The sequence below is a fragment of the Lygodium microphyllum genome, chromosome 30 (genome assembly GCF_053477565.2).
Source record: "Lygodium microphyllum isolate KBCC chromosome 30, Lygodium_microphyllum_v1.1.10, whole genome shotgun sequence".
In the NCBI taxonomy this organism is placed as follows: Eukaryota; Viridiplantae; Streptophyta; class Polypodiopsida; order Schizaeales; family Lygodiaceae; genus Lygodium; species Lygodium microphyllum.
Genome location: NC_141164.1, coordinates 100,640,582 through 100,660,824, shown reverse-complemented (window position 1 = coordinate 100,660,824; position 20,243 = coordinate 100,640,582). Strand labels below are relative to the sequence as shown.

Below are 20,243 nucleotides of genomic sequence, written 5' to 3'. Positions count from 1 at the left end.
TGGCTGTAAGTGGGTTTATAAGGTGAAGCACAATGTAGATGGTTCTGTGAACATATACAAGGCAAGATTAGTAGTCAAGGGGTATGCACAAACATATGGCATTGATTATGAAGAAACATTCAGTCTGGTTGCAAGGATGGCAACCGTAAGAGCAGTCATTGCTATGGCTGCATCAAAGGAATGGTCCTTACATCAGATGGATGTAAAGAATGCCTTCTTGCATGGTGATTTGCAAGAAGAGGTATATATGGAGCAGCCACCAGGTTATGTGCATGCTGTTCATCCTGAGTTTGTTTGCAGGTTCAAGAAAGCATTGTATGGCTTGAAGCAAGCACCTAGAGCATGGTCTGACAAGATAGGACAATATCTTGTCACTATTGGCTTTCAGATTTCCAAGGTAGACTTCTCACTTTATGTGAGAAAAAACAGAGAAAGGTATTATGCTACTTGTCATTTATGTTGATGATTTGATTATGACAGGTGACAGTGATGAAGATATCCTTCATGTGAAAATGCTATTGAAGCAGAAGTTTGAGATGAAGGATTTGGGAGAGCTGCGTTATTTTTTGGGCATTGAGGTGATTAGATCACCAAGTGGGATACAGCTCTTGCAGAGGCAGTATGGATTGGACATGCTGTCCAAATATGGGATGACAGGCTGTAAGCCTATTTCAGTTCCTTTGGAGCAGAATGTGAAGCTGAGCGCAGATGCAGGTGAGCTTCTGGAAGACCCTACTATGTACAGACGCATAGTAGGAAGCTTGATTTATATGACTATTACCAGGACAGATTTGAGCTATGCTGTTGGACTGGTAAGTCAGTTTATGCAGGCTCCAAGGAAACCGCATTTGGATGCGGCTAGACGCATACTCAGGTATGTGAAGTCCACATTGCAGCATGGACTATTTTATGAGGGGGTTCAGATATAGTTGCATGGATACACTGATGCTGATTGGGCTGGTACTATTTCTGATAGACGATCTACCAGTGGATATGTGTTCTCTTTTGGGAGTGATGCAGTCACTTGGAGCAGCAAGAAACAGCCTACAGTTGCCTTGTCGAGCACAGAGGCCGAGTACAGGGGTGCAGCAATGGCTGCATGTGAGGTAGCTTGGTTGCATAAGCTACTTTATGATATGCATCACCCTATAGATGGGCCAGTTGTCATTTATTGTGACAATATGAGAAGTATACACTTGGTAAATAACCTAGTCTATCATGCTAGAACAATGCATATTGAGGTGCATTATCACTATGTGCGGGAGAGGGTTTTACTAGGTCTTATTGATCTAGTTTATGTCAGCACAGAGGATCAGGTAGCTGACATATTTACGAAGGCATTGGGTGCAGAGAAGCTGCGCAAGTTCAGAGACCTGCTTGGTGTGCAGGAATTGGGATTGAGCTCGAGGGGGAGTCTTGAGATATCGAGCTCCACTCATGATATGCCAGGGTGACCGTTGTGCATTTATGTCACCGACTTGTTAGTTGTAGATGCGGTTGGTACACCGCCCATGAATAATAGCTACATGACAGCTATCCTTATCTACTCTAGTTCGTGGCTCAGTTAGTATGCCGCCTTAGTTAGTTGAGTTTGGTTTGAGACCCATATATAGGGTTCTTCTATTTCTTTGTATGAGAGTTCTTTCGGCTTACACAACTAAGAAGAGGAAAACTGTTTTCAGCCTCCACCTTTGTGTGTATTCCCCCATTGTGCAAGCAAGAAAGCTACAAGTGAGACTCCTTCCTTCTCTCCCACAATCTTGACACTTGGTGCATTACCATTCACATGGAGTGCTTTTGTTACCACCCATGGAAGCACACATGATATCACTACCAACCTTGCATTCACTAATCAACAATCCATTGTCGTGCTCCTTGGTGCATTATCATTCACATGGAGTACTTTTGTTACAATCCACGGAAGCACATGTGATATCACTTTACCTATCCTCATTGGTGCATACTTCAAGAAGGCATAATGCAAATTCTCACTCCACGAGCACTACTTCTAACTTCTCCCCTTTAGCCATGGTTGCTATAGGCTAGTGATTCACCATCCTTTCGGATAAAGGGAGTCTCTTGGAAATATTCTCCTTCCTCATTCAAATTCACCAACCTTTCATTATCACGTAGCCAATCACCTATCACTCCTTTCATACGTGATATAGAGTGCACTTATTGCACTAAAAAATGCCATTATCGAGAAGATTGCTAGGAACGTGCGTATGACAATCAAAAAGCATGACAAAATGAAGTGCATGAATCACATTTTGCAAAAGGGGGAGGGGAAGAAAGTGATAATGAGAGTACAAACAATGTTTGTTTACATTTCTAATACACCCTTTTGTTTCAAGGTGGAGTATAGAAGAAGGGAGGTATTAAAAGATAGAGGAGGTGCATAAAGAGCCTCAAAGGTCTACAAGGCGCCACAAAGAAGAAGCACGCAAGTTTGAAGAATAAAGTGAAAATTTGATTTTACACAAATGTTCCCTTCAGGAGAGGGGGAATGTCGAAATATATACTTTAATTAATATTCAGACGGCAAAAGACTGAAACGCCGCAATATGAAAAAAAATATATGTATACATACAAATGATCATCCAGCGCCGGCACCAGCTCTTTCTCTGCCTATTTCTATGAGTATATAGCCATGGCGTTCTACGCGGTTTTCTTCCCCACCTAGCCTATTTCTACAGGTCTGAGCCTGCAAATAAAAGCGGCGAGCATTTTCATATTTCTCAACGCATTAAGCACTCTTCGACGAAGTGCTTCAAGTTTCGGTGAGAGCTACCACCATATTCTGTGATAGCCTTGCTTGCTGAATCCCTGAGAGCCTTTGCCCGGGCTCTCATATTCTCTGCATCCTCCCCTCTGCTCATAAGCAGCTTGACAGCTCTCTCCACTTCCTCTTTCTCAGCTCTGTTCTTCTCATCTACAACCAGCTTCAAGCCAATTTTCCACACCTGAGAGACCAGCCAGCAGTTGGAGAATTGATCATTCATGTAAGGCCAGCAGAGGACGGGCAATCCATGGCACAAGCTTTCCAGCACGGAGTTCCAGCCGCAGTGAGAGAAGAACCCGCCCACAGAGGGGTGCGCCAGAACACGGGACTGGGGAGCCCAATGTATGATCTTGCCTCTCCCTTGAATCTCCTCTAGGAAGCCTTCGGGCAAGGCATTATCGATAGCATCAGCCTTCTCAAGCAGGCTGTCTTTTCTGATCACCCACAGGAACCTTTGCTGAGAGGCCCCGAGTCCGAGCGCAACGTCGTGCAACTGCTCGCTGGAGTACCTCGCCAGGCTTCCGAAGGACACATAGACGACGGAGGAGGGAGGCTGAGCATCAAGCCATTTGATGCAATCCTGATCTTCTTCCAGCAGGCTCGAGTTATCCGGACGGATGGTGCGACAATTATCTGCATGGCTATTTTGATTAGCGAGAGGATGATCAGGGGAGGAGGGGATCAAGGGACCTATTAAGGAGAGGCGTTTGAAGCCGCTTGCTACAGTAACTTCCGAGACCTGATGGTGATGCGGTTCAAGCTCCTCGAAGGAGTTTGCGAGCAGCGCCATCGCTCCATCCATGCTGGCCAAGCGTATATCCATGAGCCCTTTTATCCAGTCCACACCTGCCTTGCCTACTGGATTCTGGAACGGAAGATCTGCTGGATGCACGGGTGGCATGCCCGGTAGACATGTGATGCACCCCACTGTCGACTCATCTCTTGGTCCATACGAGTTGATCACTGTGTACAGATGTGATGAGAGAGAAAGAAATTCGCAAGAAACTACGAGTCAGTCCCCATCTCTAATCCAAAACTACATTTCTTCAAATAAAGAAAAACTTGCAAGCATTGATTAGTGTTTACACGATTATCTAGATCCTTTGACACGAGCATAGTAAGGTGTTCTTTTCTTAAATTGGTAAACTATACACTTCAGTCCTGCTTGCTAACCTCATGGTGCGGCAAATTGCTCAAGGCCTCTATGCTTCTGGGCCGAGTACAGCAATAACAACTACATCGCCGTCTTTGCATGCAAGGAATGTTACCGATTTTGTGGCTTTGATTTTTGCAATTAAACCGCACATCTGATCACGGATGCAAATGTGGAATGTTTGTTCACAAATTGCACGAGATGTGCATCACTGGTTGTGTCATTTATGGAGAGCACGAAATTGGTTTTCAATTGTGTGACATATATGGAGAGAAGCACAGTTATCATTAACCAAACGGAGTAGTGATTGTCGTGGATGGTGAGCCGATTGGTCGATTGCCTTAGAGCTCGAGATGGAAAGTGTAAGCACCAGAAAGCAGACCATTTCGCTTTGGGTCTTACCTTTTCCTCGCAATATCGCATGCGTGAGACCCTACCAGCCTGGGAACAGGTAGATGGAAAGGTGCAAAGAAGCACCTGAGTCAAAAAGGAATCTCTGCGTCCACATGGTATCATGAGTGAACTGGTGTTCTAGTAGACTGCAAAATGGAGAGCTAACCTAGGCAGCGGACTGTGGTCGTACAAAATCGCCATCCAGAATGAGATTTTGTTATGCGATGTGAGTAATAATTAAGAAGGAAGCACTGCCGGTGAGAATTTAGCGTTGATCAAAGATAGTTGCAAATGTGGCGATTGAGTGAGGATTGGATGAATACCGGGAATTTCAGTGTCAGTGTCGTAGTTGTGGTAAGGGTTGTAGCCGTGGCTGGATGCGATGAGATCGACGAGTGTGAACATGGCGTAAGCGGAGGCAGCCTGGGGCCAGAAGACGACTTCGGGGAGGTTGACGCGCTGAGCGAGGCGGGGCATCCAGGACAGGAAGAAGTCGCCGACGAGGCAGGTGATGGGCGGCGGGACATCATCACCACCATCATCATCACCATCGGAGGAGGACGACGAGGAGGGGGAGGCGAGCGCGTGAATGAGGTGCACGATCTCGCCTTCCATGCGCGTGCTGACGGCCACCGCGAGTTCCTTGTCCAGCCAGTCGCGCTCCGCATCGGGGGGGAGGCCATCCGGGACGCCCACCAGCCGGACGTGCCCCTCGCCATTTCCCGCCACGTGTCCGTTCAATGACCAGCCATCATCCACGGCCGTCGCAGCTGCTGCTCTAGCCCGCTGGATCCTCTGCACGAACTTGTGGAAGGTGACGAGGGTTACGGTGACTCCCATGGCGGACAGCTTGCTCCCGAGCTCCATGAGAGGCGTGATGTGGCCTTGCGAGGGATATGGAATCAGAAGCACATGTGGCGGCCGCGCCAGCTGCCTCCTGCTCATCTTGGTCGTCATCACTACGTACCTTATACGCAAGAGGAGGAGGAGGGGGAGGAGGAGGAGGAGGAGGAGTGCGCCTGAGATCAGAGCCTCTTACAATTTAACTGCCTCCCTGCTCATCACAGTGTTCCAAGTGCCATGAAACGCCAAACTTCTGCCTTGTTGGTAACTCCCCATGCCACTTCCCTGCCTTCAGAATATTTTCCTAGCGTGGCGTGACGCGCCCACATCCCTTACAATATTGAATCATTGAAAAAAGGTATCCTCGTGTTGCACGTCTCCTTGCTTGTCCCCAACACTAGGGGTAATGTGAATACTTCACTAAATAAAATATATAATATCTCGCATTATTTAGAAAAACAAAATACCAAATGAAATATAATATCTCGTATTACCAAACAAAAATAATATGCCAACCTGGCTTGACTCCCGGCCCGGTGATAAATAGAGAACTTAGCCTAGCTCAGCATATATTAAACATAACACACTATCATGCCTCCATGAAACCCTGTGCAAATGACCAACTAGCTAGGTTCTTGAGTAAAGGTTCCTTGGTCTCACCAATTTGCTTTGTGGCGCACATGGACCAAGGTTCAAGAAAAAAAATTTGAGGAAGAGGAAGTAAATCCTTTTCACCATCATCGGAGAAGGAAGCATCCCTTAGTGAGATAATATCTTATCCATAAGTTTAACATATGTAACTATATTTAGAGAAATTTGAAGAGGATTTATTTCCTTCTTTCAAAGAATTGAGAAGGATTTTTGTCAAGGTGAACAAATTTCAGGTTGAAGTGAACCCCCCTTTTCTCGAACCTCGACATGGACCCAACGTCCAGGTTTAACCATTGGAGTCAACCCTTATAAGTAAACTTGGTGAGGAAAAAAATACATTTAAAAAGAAGCCTTTAACATTTACTTTGCCCATAAGCTAAGACACGGAGATGTTTCGTTTTTGTCTTTCAACTATAGTCTCAAACTCAAACATTAGGCCAATGGGATGGTAGCAACAGAGTAGGGCCACTTGTCTAGAAATTCCACAATCTTTTGGTCTATGTCAACATTTGAATTACCATTGTAAGTACTCACAAGGCCATGGTCGCGGTCGGTCATGTGCATAGCCTATGAGCTAGTGTTTTGTGCATGCACATGCAAACACACATATGCTCACATGGGAGTTGTGAATACATATTTGAATCCTAAATAACAATAATTTTTTTGTGTATTCATATTTATTTAGATTAGATGTGTATATATCAGTAGTACATGTATACACACTTATGTTTGTATGTCTTATATCATAACGATTATTTTTTATGTATATGTATATCTATCTATGTGTACACATTTGTTTATGGATGTATGTGTCATACACAAATACATAATAATAATTCTTTTTGTGTACATGTATATTTATCTATATTTATATGTTTGCTTATGTATGTATGTGTAATGTCTTTATATGTAAAGTGAATATTTTTATTTGTACTAATCTGTAATGTCATGGACACAAGCAAATAAGGTAGTTAAGTATAAATACATGTGTGTGTGTGTGTGTGTGTGTGTGTGCCCACAAGCATATTTGCATGTATTATATATGTCTAACTTATAATATATATATTACTCAATAGATACAAAGGTGTAAAATAATTATGAATGTTTATTCAGGTGTAATGTACCCACCTTGGCACCTTAGACATCATGTTATGTTTACTAATAAAAGCAATCAAGGATGTCGTGTATTTGTTGCATATATCAATAAGCTGCAAGAGTAATGATGTTTGGGAGTGTTAAAGACTCTACTTTTATTGAATTTTTTGAGATATTGGTAGGAATTCTTTATGAAAACAATGCATATTAAATTTTATTTTTAAATAATTTCTCAAAAAAATGTAAAGTGAAGTATATAGAATCATAGATCTCATTACCACAATCACAAAGTCCAAGTGGATCTAAATTTCGAATTCTAGATCAAAAGTTAATAATGGCCAATTTAAGTTTTGTTTAGTGTGTATAAATGAGCTATGTGCAAATGTAAAAGGGCTGTATTTTTCTTTTTTGGACGCCTAAATTCATCAAAATGCGGATAGTCTCAACTCTCAAATTTGATTTAAATCTTTCAAAAAGTACTGCACTCAAATTAGTTTTCTTCTATTTGTATAGAATCTCTCAAAATGGCATACCCAAGCTTAAGAGAAGCCTTCTCTCTCTCTTTATAAAAATAGCACATGGATAGTCTCAAATGCATGCACTCTCTTATGGGAGGAGACAACACTCTATGGGCCAAGCAAAGCTCTCTCTCTCTCTCTCTCTCTCTCTCTCTCTCTCTCTCTCTCTCTCTCTCTCTCTCTCTCTCTCTCTCTCTCTCTCTCTCTCTCTCTCTCTCTCTCTCTCTCTCTCTCTCTCTCTCTCTCTCTCTCTCTCTCTCTCTCTCTCTCTCTCCCCCCTATAATTGCACGGGAGCTCTGTCAAAATCTGCTAAGCTTCTCCTCTCTTCTTCACACATGTGAAAGCTCTACAAGGATTTTCCTGACTTCTCTCCTTTTCTCCATACACGCTTCTCCACAATCGCAGGAAGTTGTACTAAAATCCACCAAGTTTTTTTCATTTTCTCTAAAATCAAGTGAAAACTTTGCTAAAATTTGTGTAGCTTTTTCTCTCTTCTCCACAATTATGCTTTGTCAAATTTACTCTACATGATAGCCCCTAAGAGAAGTCGTCAAGGAAAGGAGATCATTAGAGAATGATTTCTCAAGAACTCAAGGAAAACAGTAAAGTGAAGAACCTAGAAGATGGCATCAAGGAAGTAAACCATATTATCCTAAGTCATGATAATCGAGTTTGAGTTTTTTGTTTCATATTTACTTACTTTTATTTCAGCCAAAAATATTACTCCAATTGATCTTGTTCATTGAGCAGAGAAGATTGTAATCCTTATGTTAATATATTTGCTTTATGATTTTTTATTGTGAATTAATAAGAAGACCTAAAAGGATATGTGGTTGTTGGATATGTGAGATAAACAAAAAGAGGATATGTGGCTATTGGATCCATAGAAAGAACAAAGCCATCAGGAGTTGGACTCATCCCAAGGTCCAACATGAATGTGGAAGTGATTAGATCAAGTTGGAAGGGGAGTACTTGGTATCTAGGGCGGCCAAGAGCTAACTGGTGAAAAAGGACAAGTGCATTATTTCTACATCGTCTTAAGCAAAGGAGTTACTGGGGAAGGCTGCTTGTGCCTAGCCACCCATATTTACTTATACTTATTGCCCACACAATTGTACACTGCAGTTGGCGGCCACTGGTCACTCTCACTTTATTCTTTATTTTTACTATGACAATAAAATAAGGGAAGGTAGGTCACATATTGTGACTATTGGAGCTTGCACACACCATTCTTTCTCTTCTTTGCTTGAACCTCCATAGCTCTTGCTTTTGCTCGTGCTACCTTTCAACTCATATCAGAGCGGGGATTCAAGGAGTTTTATCAATCTTTGCTTCCACCTAACAAGAAGAGCTTCTCTTTAAGCTTTCATGGTTGCCCCAACCCTTCACTGATGCCATGAGACATATTCCACGGTGGATTTTGTGAGGTTTTGCGGCGGATTCCAAAATTTTTTATTTATTTGTCGGGGCTCGTACACAAGGTAGATTCCTTGTGCGAAAAATTGATGGGGACGTTTGTCCTTTTCGGGCGTCACGTTAATTAAATGTGCAAGTGGGTGATTCCATAGCGGGTGATTTCACAAAATACATATTTAAATTAATGGACATTTATGAGTTTAGAGTGCTCACTCGTATTAAATTAAGGTTATGACAGAGTTCCAACCTATTTATTTATGTTGTAGTTGAAGACTGCTAGGTATTCCCTTTTGTCGATTTAATTTTATTATTTTCTAACAATTGTGAATGCTTCAGTTGATGTGTAGAGCATGTGGCAATGGCGCTGGGAAGTAGCTGAAGACTGCTAGGTATTCACTTTTGTCGATTTAATTTTATTATTTTCTAACAATTGTGAATGCTTCAATTGATGTGTAGAGCATGCGGCAATGGCACTGGGAAGCACTGGGCGATAGCATGCATCCATGTTATTTAGAAAAAATTATCATTTTTTATGGGTACACGTCTTAGGCATGGCGCCAATATTTATTTTGACATGCTTATTTATTAAAGCGCTTGATATATATTTATTATTTTGTATGCGCATGGACACACAGTTTAAATATTCATTATTGGTCATTATATTTGGACATAGCCCGACTCTTGGGACGCCCAACCGCTTTATTCTTTATTTGGACAAAAGCAAACAAAAAAGATAAAGCATGCTAATTGTAAATTAGGGCTATTTTTGAGCTTAGAGATGAATAAAATATTAAATACATGCTTTGTGGAGCGCTCACACAAGGCATGGGAAGATTGTACCCAATTGGTCTCTTTTCTTTATGTCGTGCAAATCCTCTCTCTTGCTTTTTGAACAAAGTAGAGTTCTTTTGTTCTTGGGGACCTTCTGATGCTCGCTATGTGCGCATACGGCATCCGATTTGTGCACCAGTGGTATCAGAGCGAAGCTGAGATCGAGGGATTCCAATCGCTTACCACCTTGCGTGAAGGCGAAGCTCCTAGAACAAACAAGCTCTACAGTCAGTCTCGTAACAATCCGTCAATACCAGCGCGTTCCTGGCAGTGAAGAACCCCCTGCTACGTAGTTGGATCATGAAGGACCAGTCTTTGATGGTGGAGGACCACCCAAGAAGATCCTTTGTAAGTCTCTTGGACATAATAGAGAGAACATAGAAGAAGCTTCATTAAATTTAAGATTGATTAGGCTTAAAAAGCTTAAAATAAAGCTTAAGCTCAAAAGTTCAGTTGATTGCGGCGGTAGCATGGACTCGTGATGGTTGTCGACGTCAGCTAGGGCATGCCGCCATCCTCAAAATGATTGATTAAAGTCATTAAGTTTTTAAGCTTTTCTAAATCTTAAAGCTTCCACTCTTCAATCTCTCTCATAGCAGCAGTTTACACTGGTTAATCCCAAACCGGTTTTCGACCTCCTTGCTCCCTATTCACACCTGCGTTGTGACAGAGACAAATTTCAATAAGCAAAGAATCACACGTAGACTATACGGAAGACGTATACACTTGGAAGAAGGCCGACATCAATTTCCGTAACCGCGAAGGAGAAAGATTGCTAAAAAGCCATTAAAAAAAAGGGAGAACAAGCCTTGTAAATCCAACTTAGCTATGCTCATCCCATTAACACGATTTCGAGTGTGTGAGATTGTTTGAAAGTTTGCAGGATGACCGATCAAAACATGGAAGATTTTATGGCCGAAGGTAATTTACCGAAATCAACAATGGAGCAAAAATTGGACCTAATTATGATGTAGCTTCAAGAGGAATGAAAATCACATCAAACTTTGCAAGATCAATTGGTCAGCCTTCAATGATCTACTACCAATCAAGATGGACCGTAACCTGAAGATTTTATACGACGCAGGATCGATGCGACACTTTGAAGCACAATCTATTCGGAAAGAAGCCAAGATAAGTAAAAGAAATTTCAAATTGCGTACTTTCAATGGGTTACACGATGGAAAGACTATACTTGCTTTTATCAGTCACTTTGATGATTATTTCCATGAAGAACAGTATGCCGAAAAAGACAAAATTAAGTGTGTCACTAATCATTTAGTGGACAGAGCATTGCTATGGTGGACTGTTGTCTGCAAAAGCATTGATTGTCCTACTACTTAGGAGACTTTCCAAAAGAATTTTTTGTAGAATTTTCTTCCACCCCAATTCTACGAAAAAGCAATCAAACCTTGGGATCTTCTGCAACAAAGAGATCGCGAGCCTATTTCACAATATACCGAGCATTTCTAGAATGCTTTATTGCAACTTCGAATGCTCGAAGATGTACCTGAGGTGACCCATAAGCACAAGTTTATGTCTGGTTTGCTTGGTCACTTTTGAACATGTTCAAGCCAATGACTCTCGAGGATGCGATTTCCTTGGCCCATGATGCTGAAGACAAAATTCTAGGACAAGAGAAGCGACCACAACAATTCTCAAACAATGGTAACTTCGGTACAAAGAAATTCAATTCTAACTTTCGAAGATTCAATCAAAACCACTTTGTTTCATCTTTCCGTAAATCTTGGACACGACCCCCTGTTTTACCATCAAACAAAAATCCAAATCCTAAGTCATCTTTCCGCCACAACCCAACATTCCTAAACTTCTCGCTATTACCAATAATGTTTCTAAAGCTAAATCCATAGTCTGCTATAAGTGCCATCAACTTGGATATTTAGCGGTGAATTGTCAATCCAAAAAGACAATTGTTCACATCAACTACTTGGGAGCGACCGAAGATGAAGACCATGAAGAAATGTCAAATTTCATGGAAGACGATGACGATAACGGCAATACTTTAGATACTTTACCAGGTATACCAAATCCCCATTCTTTATTAACAATGAAATGTCTTGTGCATGGTAAAGAAAAGATTGTTTTACATGATGATGGGAGCACACACGATTTTATTTTTACAAAATTGGTCAAAGAATTGAATTTACATATTGTTTCCACTCATTATCGCATCAAGGCTACATTCTTAGGCACTAGATACAATGGAATACAAGAAGTGCATGACTTAGAAATTAAAATTGGTGATTATGCTGAATATAGAAATTTCTTAGTTGTGCCTCTGCAATCTAGTGACATTATCTTAGGAATGCCTTGGCGTCATCAATATAATCCCAATATAGATTATTCCATGCATTCAATGAAGATTTATTCTAATGGAAAACAAATCACATTGCATGGTATGCACACTTTTGATAATTTTCCATTGCTTAGTCATACACAGACTAAACGTGCATTAAGAAAAGGTAGTAAATCCTACTTAATATGGGTAAATGAAATTGAAGATAAGAAAAAATAAGATACATCCTAGGCACAAACAATTTCTTTTACAATTTAAAGATTTTTTTGCTGCTGACTTACCACCTAGTTTACCACCCACACGTCCTGAAGATCATAAAAAAGACTTAATTCTAAGTTCTCAACCACCATGTAAAGCACCTTATCAACACAATCAAATCGAACAGAAAGAATTGCAAACTCAAGTTGAAGAATTGTTAACCCGAGGACTCATTAGGCCCAATAGTTCTCCATTTGGTACACATGTTCTATTAGTTAAAAAGAAAAACAACACCTATAGGATGTGCATTGATTATTGTGTCCTAAATAAGATCATTGTCAAGAATAGATATCTGATCCCTAGGATAGATGACCTCATGGATAAACTACAAGGAGGTGCAATATTTAGTAAAATAGATCTTAAATCTTGATACCATCAAGTATGATTGGACACATCTGACATTTTCAAAACTACATTTAGAACTCAATTTGGACATTATGAATTCCTTGTTATGCCTTTTGGTTTAACTAATGCACCAGCCACATTCAGTGATATGATGAATCACATATTTTTGAAGCATTAGCATTGTGTTATCGTTTTCTTTGATGACATATTGGTTTTCACCAAGTTTTTTTCATTTTCTCTAAAATCAAGTGAAAACTTTGCTAAAATTTGTGTAGCTTTTTCTCTCTTCTCCACAATTATGCTTTGTCAAATTAACTCTACATGATAGCCCCTAAGAGAAGTCATCAAGGAAAGGAGATCATTAGAGAATGATTTCTCAAGAACTCAAGGAAAACAGTAAAGTGAAGAACCTAGAAGATGGCATCAAGGAAGTAAACCATATTATCCTAAGTCATGATAATCGAGTTTGAGTTTTTTGTTTCATATTTACTTACTTTTATTTCAGCCAAAAATATTACTCCAATTGATCTTGTTTATTGAGCAGAGAAGATTGTAATCCTTATGTTAATATATTTGCTTTATGATTTTTTATTGTGAATTAATAAGAAGACCTAAAAGGATATGTGGTTGTTGGATATGTGAGATCAACAAAAAGAGGATATGTGGAAAGAGCAAAGCCATGAAGGGGAGTACTTGGTATCTAGGGCAGCCAAGAGCTAACTGGTGAAAAAGGACAAGTGCATTATTTCTACATCATCTTAAGTGAAGGAGTTGCTGGGGATTAAAGACTGCTTGTGCCTAGCCACCCATATTTACTTATACTTATTGCCCACACAATTGTACACTGCAGTTGGCGGCCACTGGTGACTCTCACTTTATTCTTTATTTTTACTATGACAATAAAATAAGGGAAGGTAGGTCACATATTGTGACTATTGGAGCTTGCACACACCATTCTTTCTCTTCTTTGCTTGAACCTCCATAGCTCTTGCTTTTGCTCGTGCTACCTTTCAACTCATATCAGAGCAGGGATTCAAGGAGCTTGATCAATCTTTGCTTCCACCTAACAAGAATAGCTTCTCTTTAAGCTTTCATGGTTGCCCCAACCCTTCACTAATGCCACGAGACATATTCCACGGTGGATTCCGTAAAATTTTATTTATTTGTCGGGGCTCGTACACAAGGTGGATTCCTTGAGTGAAAAGTTGATGGGGACGCCTGTCCTTTTCGGGCGTCACGTTAATTTAATGTGCAAGTGGGTGATTCCGCAAAATACATATTTAAATTAATGGACGTTTATGAGTTTAGAGTGGTCATTCATATTAAATTAAGGTTAGGACAGAGTTCCAACCTATTTATATATTTTTTAGATGAAGATTGCTAGGTATTCACTTTTATCGGTTTAATTTTATTATTTTCTAACAATTGTGAATGCTTCAGTTGATGTGTAGAGCATGCGGCAGTGGCGCTGAGAAGCACTGGGCAATAGCGTGTATCCATGTTATTTAGAAAAAATCATCATATTTCATGGGCAGGTGTCTTAGTCATGGCGCCAATATTTATTTTGACGTGCTTATTTATTGAAGCGCTTGACATATATTTATTATTTTGTATGCGCATGGACGCACAGTTTAAATATTCATTATTGGTCATTGTATTTGGACACAACTCGACTCTTGGGGCACCCAACCACTTTATTCTTTATTTGGACAAAAGCAAACACAAAAGATAAAGCATGCTAATTGCAAATTAGGGCTATTTTTGAGCTTAGAGATGAATAAAATATTAAATACATGCTTTGTGGAGCGCTCACACAAGGTATGGGGGGATATTGTATCCAATTGGTCTCTTTTCTTCATGTCGTGTAAATCCTCTCTCTTGCTTTTTGAACTAAAGTAGAGTTCTTTTGTTCTTGGGGACCTTTAGTACTCGCTATGTATGCATACGACATCCGATTTATGCACCAGTGGTATTAGAGCAAAGCTGAGTTCAAGGGCTTCCAATCGCTTACCACCTTGCGTGAAGGCAAAGCTCCTAGAACGAACAGGCTCTACAGTCAGTCTCGTGACAATCCGTCAATACCAGCGCATTCCTGGCGGTGAAAACCCTATGCTATGCAGTTGGATCGCGAATGACTAGTCTTAAAAAGCTTAAAAGAAAGCTTAAACTCAAAAGTTCAGTCGACTGCGGCGGTAGCATGGACTCACTGTGATCGTCGACGTCAGCTAGGACATGCCACCGTCCTCAAAATGATTGATTAAAGTCATTAAGTTTTTAAGCTTAAAGTTTCTAAGCTTTTCTAAAGCTTAAAGCTTCCACTCTTCAATCTCTCTCATAGCAGCAGTTCACACTGGTTAATCCCAAACCGGTTTTCGACCTCCATGCTCCCTATTCGCACCTGTGTTGTGATAGAGACGAATTTCAACAAGCAAAGAATCACACGTAGACTATACGGAAGACGTATACGCTTGGAAGAAGACCGACATTAATTTTCGAAACCGCGAAGGAGAAAGATTGCTAAAAAGCCATTTAAAAAAAAAGGGAGAACAAGCCTTGTAAATCCAACTTTGAGCTACGCTCATCCCGCTTTTGCAGGATGAGCGATCAAAACATGGAAGATTTTATGGCCGAAGGTGATTTACCAAAACCAACGATGGAGCAAAAATTGGACCTAATTATGATGCATCTTCAAGAGGAATGAAAAGCACGTCAAACTTTGCAAGCTCAATTGGCCAGCCTTCAATGATCTATTGTCGATCAAGATGGACCGCAACCTGAAGATGTTATATGACGCAAGATCGATGCGACACTTGAAGTATAATCTATTCGGAAAGAAGCCAAGATAAATAAAAGAAATTTTAAATTTTGTACTTTCAATGGGTTATGCGATGGAAAGAATGTACTTGCTTTTATCAGTCACTTTGATGATTATTTCCATGAAGAACAATATGCCGAAAAAGACAAAATTAAGTGTCACTAATAATTTAATGGACAGAGCATCGCTGTGTTGGATTGTTGTCCACAAAAGCATTGATTGTCCTACTGCTTGGGAGACTTTCCAAAAGAAATTTTTGCAGAATTTTCTTCCATCCCAATTCCACGAAAACGCAATCAAACATTGGGATCTTCTGCAACAAAGAGATCGCAAGCCTATTTCATAATATACCGAGCATTTCTAGAATGCTTTATTGCAACTTCGAATGCTCGAAAATGTACCTGAGGCGACCCATAAGCACAAGTTTATGTCTGGTTTGCTTGGTCACTTTTATGCGAAAGTGAACATGTTCAAGCCAACGACTCTCTCGAGGATGCGATTTCCTTGGCCCATGATGCTAAAGACAAAATTCTAGGACAAGAGAAGCAACCACAACAATTCTCAAACAATGGTAACTTCGGGACAAAGCAATTCAATTCTAACTTTCGAAGATTCAATCAAAACCACTTTGTTTCATCTTCATTCCGTAAATCTTGGACACGACCCCCTGCTTTACCATCAAACAAAAATCCAAATCCTAAGCCATCTTTTCAGCCAAAACCCAACATTTTTAAACTTCTCGCTATTACCAATAATGTTTCTAAAGCTAAATCCATAGTCTGCTATAAGTGCCATCAACCTGGATATTTAGCGATAAATTGTCAATCCAAAAAGACAACTGTTCACATCAACTACTTGGGAGCAACTGAAGATGAAGACCATGAAGAAATGTCAGATTTCATGGAAGACGATGACAATAACGACACTACTTCAGATACTTTACCAGGTATACCAAATTCCCATTCTTTATTAATAATGAAATGTCTTGTGCATGGTAAAGAAAAAACTGTTTTACATGATGATGGGAGCACACATGATTTTATTTCTACAAAATTGGTTAAAGAATTGAATTTACATACTATTTCCAGTCATTATCGCATCAAGGCTACATTCTTAGGCACTAGATACAATGGAATACAAGAAGTGCATGACTTAGAAATTAAAATTGGTGATTATGCTAAATGCATAAATTTCTTAGCTGTGCCTCTACAATCTAGTGACATTGTCTTAGGAATGCCTTGGCGTCATCAATATAATCCCGATATAGATTATTCCACGCATTCAATGAAGATTTATTCTAATGGAAAACAAATCACATTGCATGGTATGCACACTTTTGATAATTTTCCATTGCTTAGTCATACACAGACTAAACGTGCATTAAGAAAAGGTAGAAAATCCTACTTAATATGGGTGAATGAAATTGAAGTTAAGGAAAATAAGATACATCCTAGGCACACATAATTTCTTTCACAATTTAAAGATTGTTTTGCTGCTGACTTATCACCTAGTTTACCACCCACATGTCCTAAAGATCATAAAATAGACTTAATTCTAGGTTCTTAACCACCATGTAAAGCACCTTATCAACATAATCAAATTGAACAGAAAGAAATTCAAACTCAAGTTGAAGAATTGTTAACTCGAGGACTCATTAGGCCCAGTAGTTCTCCATTTGGTGCATCTGTCCTATTAGTTAAAAAGAAAAACAACACCTATAGGATGTGCATTGATTATCGTGTCCTAAATAAGATCACTGTCAAGAATAGATATCTGATCCTTAGGGTAGATGACCTCATGGATAAACTACAAGGGGCTGCAATATTTAGTAAAATAGATCTTAAATCTAGATACCATTAAGTACGATTGGACACATCTGACATTTTCAAAACTATACTTAGAACTCAATTTGGACATTATGAATTTCTTATTATGCCTATTGGTTTAACTAATGCACCAGTCACATTCAGTCATATGATGAATCGCATATTTTTGAAGCATCAGCATTGTGTTATCATTTTCTTTGATGACATATTGGTTTTCAGTAAGAATGAGAATGAGCATTATGAACATTTATCTTTGCTTTTCAAATTACTAAAAGAGAATCAATTATATGCTAATCTTGAAAAGAGAAAAATTTTCCAAACCCAAATTGAATACTTGGACATATTGTTTCATCTGAAGGTATTACAGTTGACCCTAAAAAGATAAAAGCAATTTTGAATTGACCGATCCTAAAAATGTACATGAATTACGTTCTTTCCTAAGTCTTGCCAGCTTTTATAGAAAATTTGTGAGAAATTTTTCTTTGCTTGCATTGCCTTTGACAAAATTATTAAAGAAAGGTATTGTGTATCATTGGTCTGAAAATCAGCAAAAGTCTTTTGATTTACTTTAACATGCCTTAACACATGCTTCTGTATTGCAACTCCCTGACTTTAATAGACCATTTTTCCTAGTAGTCACTGATGCTAGTGGATCAGGAATAGGAGCTGTCCTTATGCAAGATTCCCATCCCATAGCCTACTCTAGCTGCAAGCTTAAACCTTCTGAACTCAAGTACGCTACCTATGATAAGGAATTGATAGCTGTAGTACAAGCTTTACATAAATGGAAATACTATTTAATGGGATCTGAATTCATGATAAAAACTGACAGCCATAAATCACTGACCGTCATATTAAATGGATTGCTTTTATTCAAAGTTTTCATCTACTTATCCAATATCAACCCGGAAAAGAAAATGTTGTTGCCGATGCCTTGAGTAGAAGACCAACTATTCATAATATTTCTGTGATCTCTTTTGATTCCCTTATTCCTATGAAAGATACCTATGACTAAGACCATAGTTTTCAAGATGATTGGAATAAATTAATTGCCAATAACAGGATTCTGATTGATTCATTGTCTTATGCTGATGGATTCATGTTTTATGAGAAAAGGTTATGTGTTACTGTTCCATTTAGATCATTTGTGTTGCACGAAATTCATTGTCCCCCATATCAAGGCCATAGAGGTATTTTTTTCACTTTGCGTACATTAATTAAAGATTTCTACTGGCCATAGATGGAATCTGATGTTTCTAACTTTGTATCCAAGTCTTTAATTTGTCAAAGAGTTAACGACACCATGGTAAGCAGTATGGTTTGTTAATGCCTTTACCAATTCCTGAAAGACCATGTGAACATATTTCAATGGATTTTATTACTACTTTGCCTAACACTCAACTTAATCACGATATGATTTGGACTATTGTAGATCAGTTTAGCAAACATGCATATTTCATTCCATGCAAGAAAATGTTAACTACATCTCAAGCTGCTCAATTTTTTCTAAAAACTGTTTTCACTAACCATGGTTTACCAAAAGTTATTATTTCTGATCGTGATTCTAAGTTCTACAATAACTTTTGGACTACTTTGTTTGCTAATTCAGGAACAAAGATTGATTTTTCATATGCATTTCATCTTGAAACAAATGGGCAAACAAAAGCTACAAACAGTACAATCTTGGATATTTTACGTGCATACAAAATTTTAAAACCACAAACATGGGATACACACTTGCATTTACTTCAGTTTGCATACAATAACACTCCACATATAGCTACACGAAAAGCACCTTTTGAAATCATTTATGGATATACATTGCCTACACCTATTACTTCATTGTCCAACAAAGTTAAAGCTGTTGATGATATTGCCAATATGCATGCTACTATTTTTGATGAAGCTAAATATATGATTGCAAAAGCCCAACAATCATATACTAAACAAGCTAACAAGAAAAGAAAAGCTATAAATTTTACAATTTATGATTATATTTGGTTACGACTGAAAAGCGAAGACTACAAAGTGTTGAGAAACACCCTATTGTAAAGTTAGCTCCTAGATTCTATAGACCTTTCAAAATCATTCATAAAATCAATGACAATGCCTTTAAATTAGAACTACCCCAACACTAGAAAATCCACAATACTTTTCATATTAGTTTGTTACGACCTTTCGAAGGCCAATTACCTGTCCACCCTATCTATGAAAATCCTCCTTTGTTAGAAGAAGAAACTGAAATCCTTGAATCCGAAACAATTTTAGACATTGATTATATGACCACTATAACTGGCCATAGATATTCTAGATATTTGGTGAAATTTAAAAATCATCCTGTTGAAGAGGTTCAATGGATGCACACTGTGACTTAAATGCTTATCCCTCACTGCTCGCTCCACATTGAGCTAATAGCAATTGAGGACAATTGCTATCCCACCTCGGGGGTATGATGTGAGGGGGCATATTCCACGCTAGATTTCGTAAAATTTTATTTATTTGTCGGGGCTCATAAACAAGGCGGATTTCTTTTGTGAAAAGTTGATGGGGACGCCTGTCCTTTTCAGGCGTCACGTTAATTTAATGTACAAGTGGGCGATTCCGCAAAATACATATTTAAATTAATGGACGTTTATGAGTTTAGAGTGCTCACTCGTATTAAATTAAGGTTAGGACAGAGTTTCAACCTATTTATTTATTTTTTAGCTGAAGATTGCTAGGTATTCACTTTTGTCGGTTTAATTTTATTATTTTCTAACAATTGTGAATGCTTCAGTTGATGTGTAGAGCATGCGGCAGTGGCGTTGAGAAGCACTGGGCGATAGCGTGTATCCATGTTATTTAGAAGAAATTATCATTTTTTATGGGCAGGTGTCTTAGGCATGGCACCAATATTTATTTTGACGCGCTTATTTATTGACACGCTTGACATATATTTATTATTTTATATGTGCATGGACGCACAGTTTAAATATTCATTATTGGTCATTGTATTTGGACAC

General features: G+C 39.1%; 1 protein-coding gene across 1 annotated transcript; it reads right to left on the bottom strand.

Annotated features, from left to right (window-relative positions):
* Nucleotides 1–2,444: 2,444 nt before the first annotated feature.
* Nucleotides 2,445–5,468, bottom strand: LOC148010179 (linamarin synthase 2-like). Its single transcript, XM_087673367.1, has 2 exons — nt 4,652–5,468; nt 2,445–3,745 (listed from the first exon to the last, which is right to left on the bottom strand). Exons 1-2 carry the CDS (start codon nt 5,283–5,285, stop codon nt 2,739–2,741), a joined length of 1,641 nt encoding a protein of 546 aa, XP_087529493.1. The 5' UTR covers nt 5,286–5,468; the 3' UTR covers nt 2,445–2,738.
* Between the last annotated feature and the right edge of the window lie 14,775 nt (nt 5,469–20,243).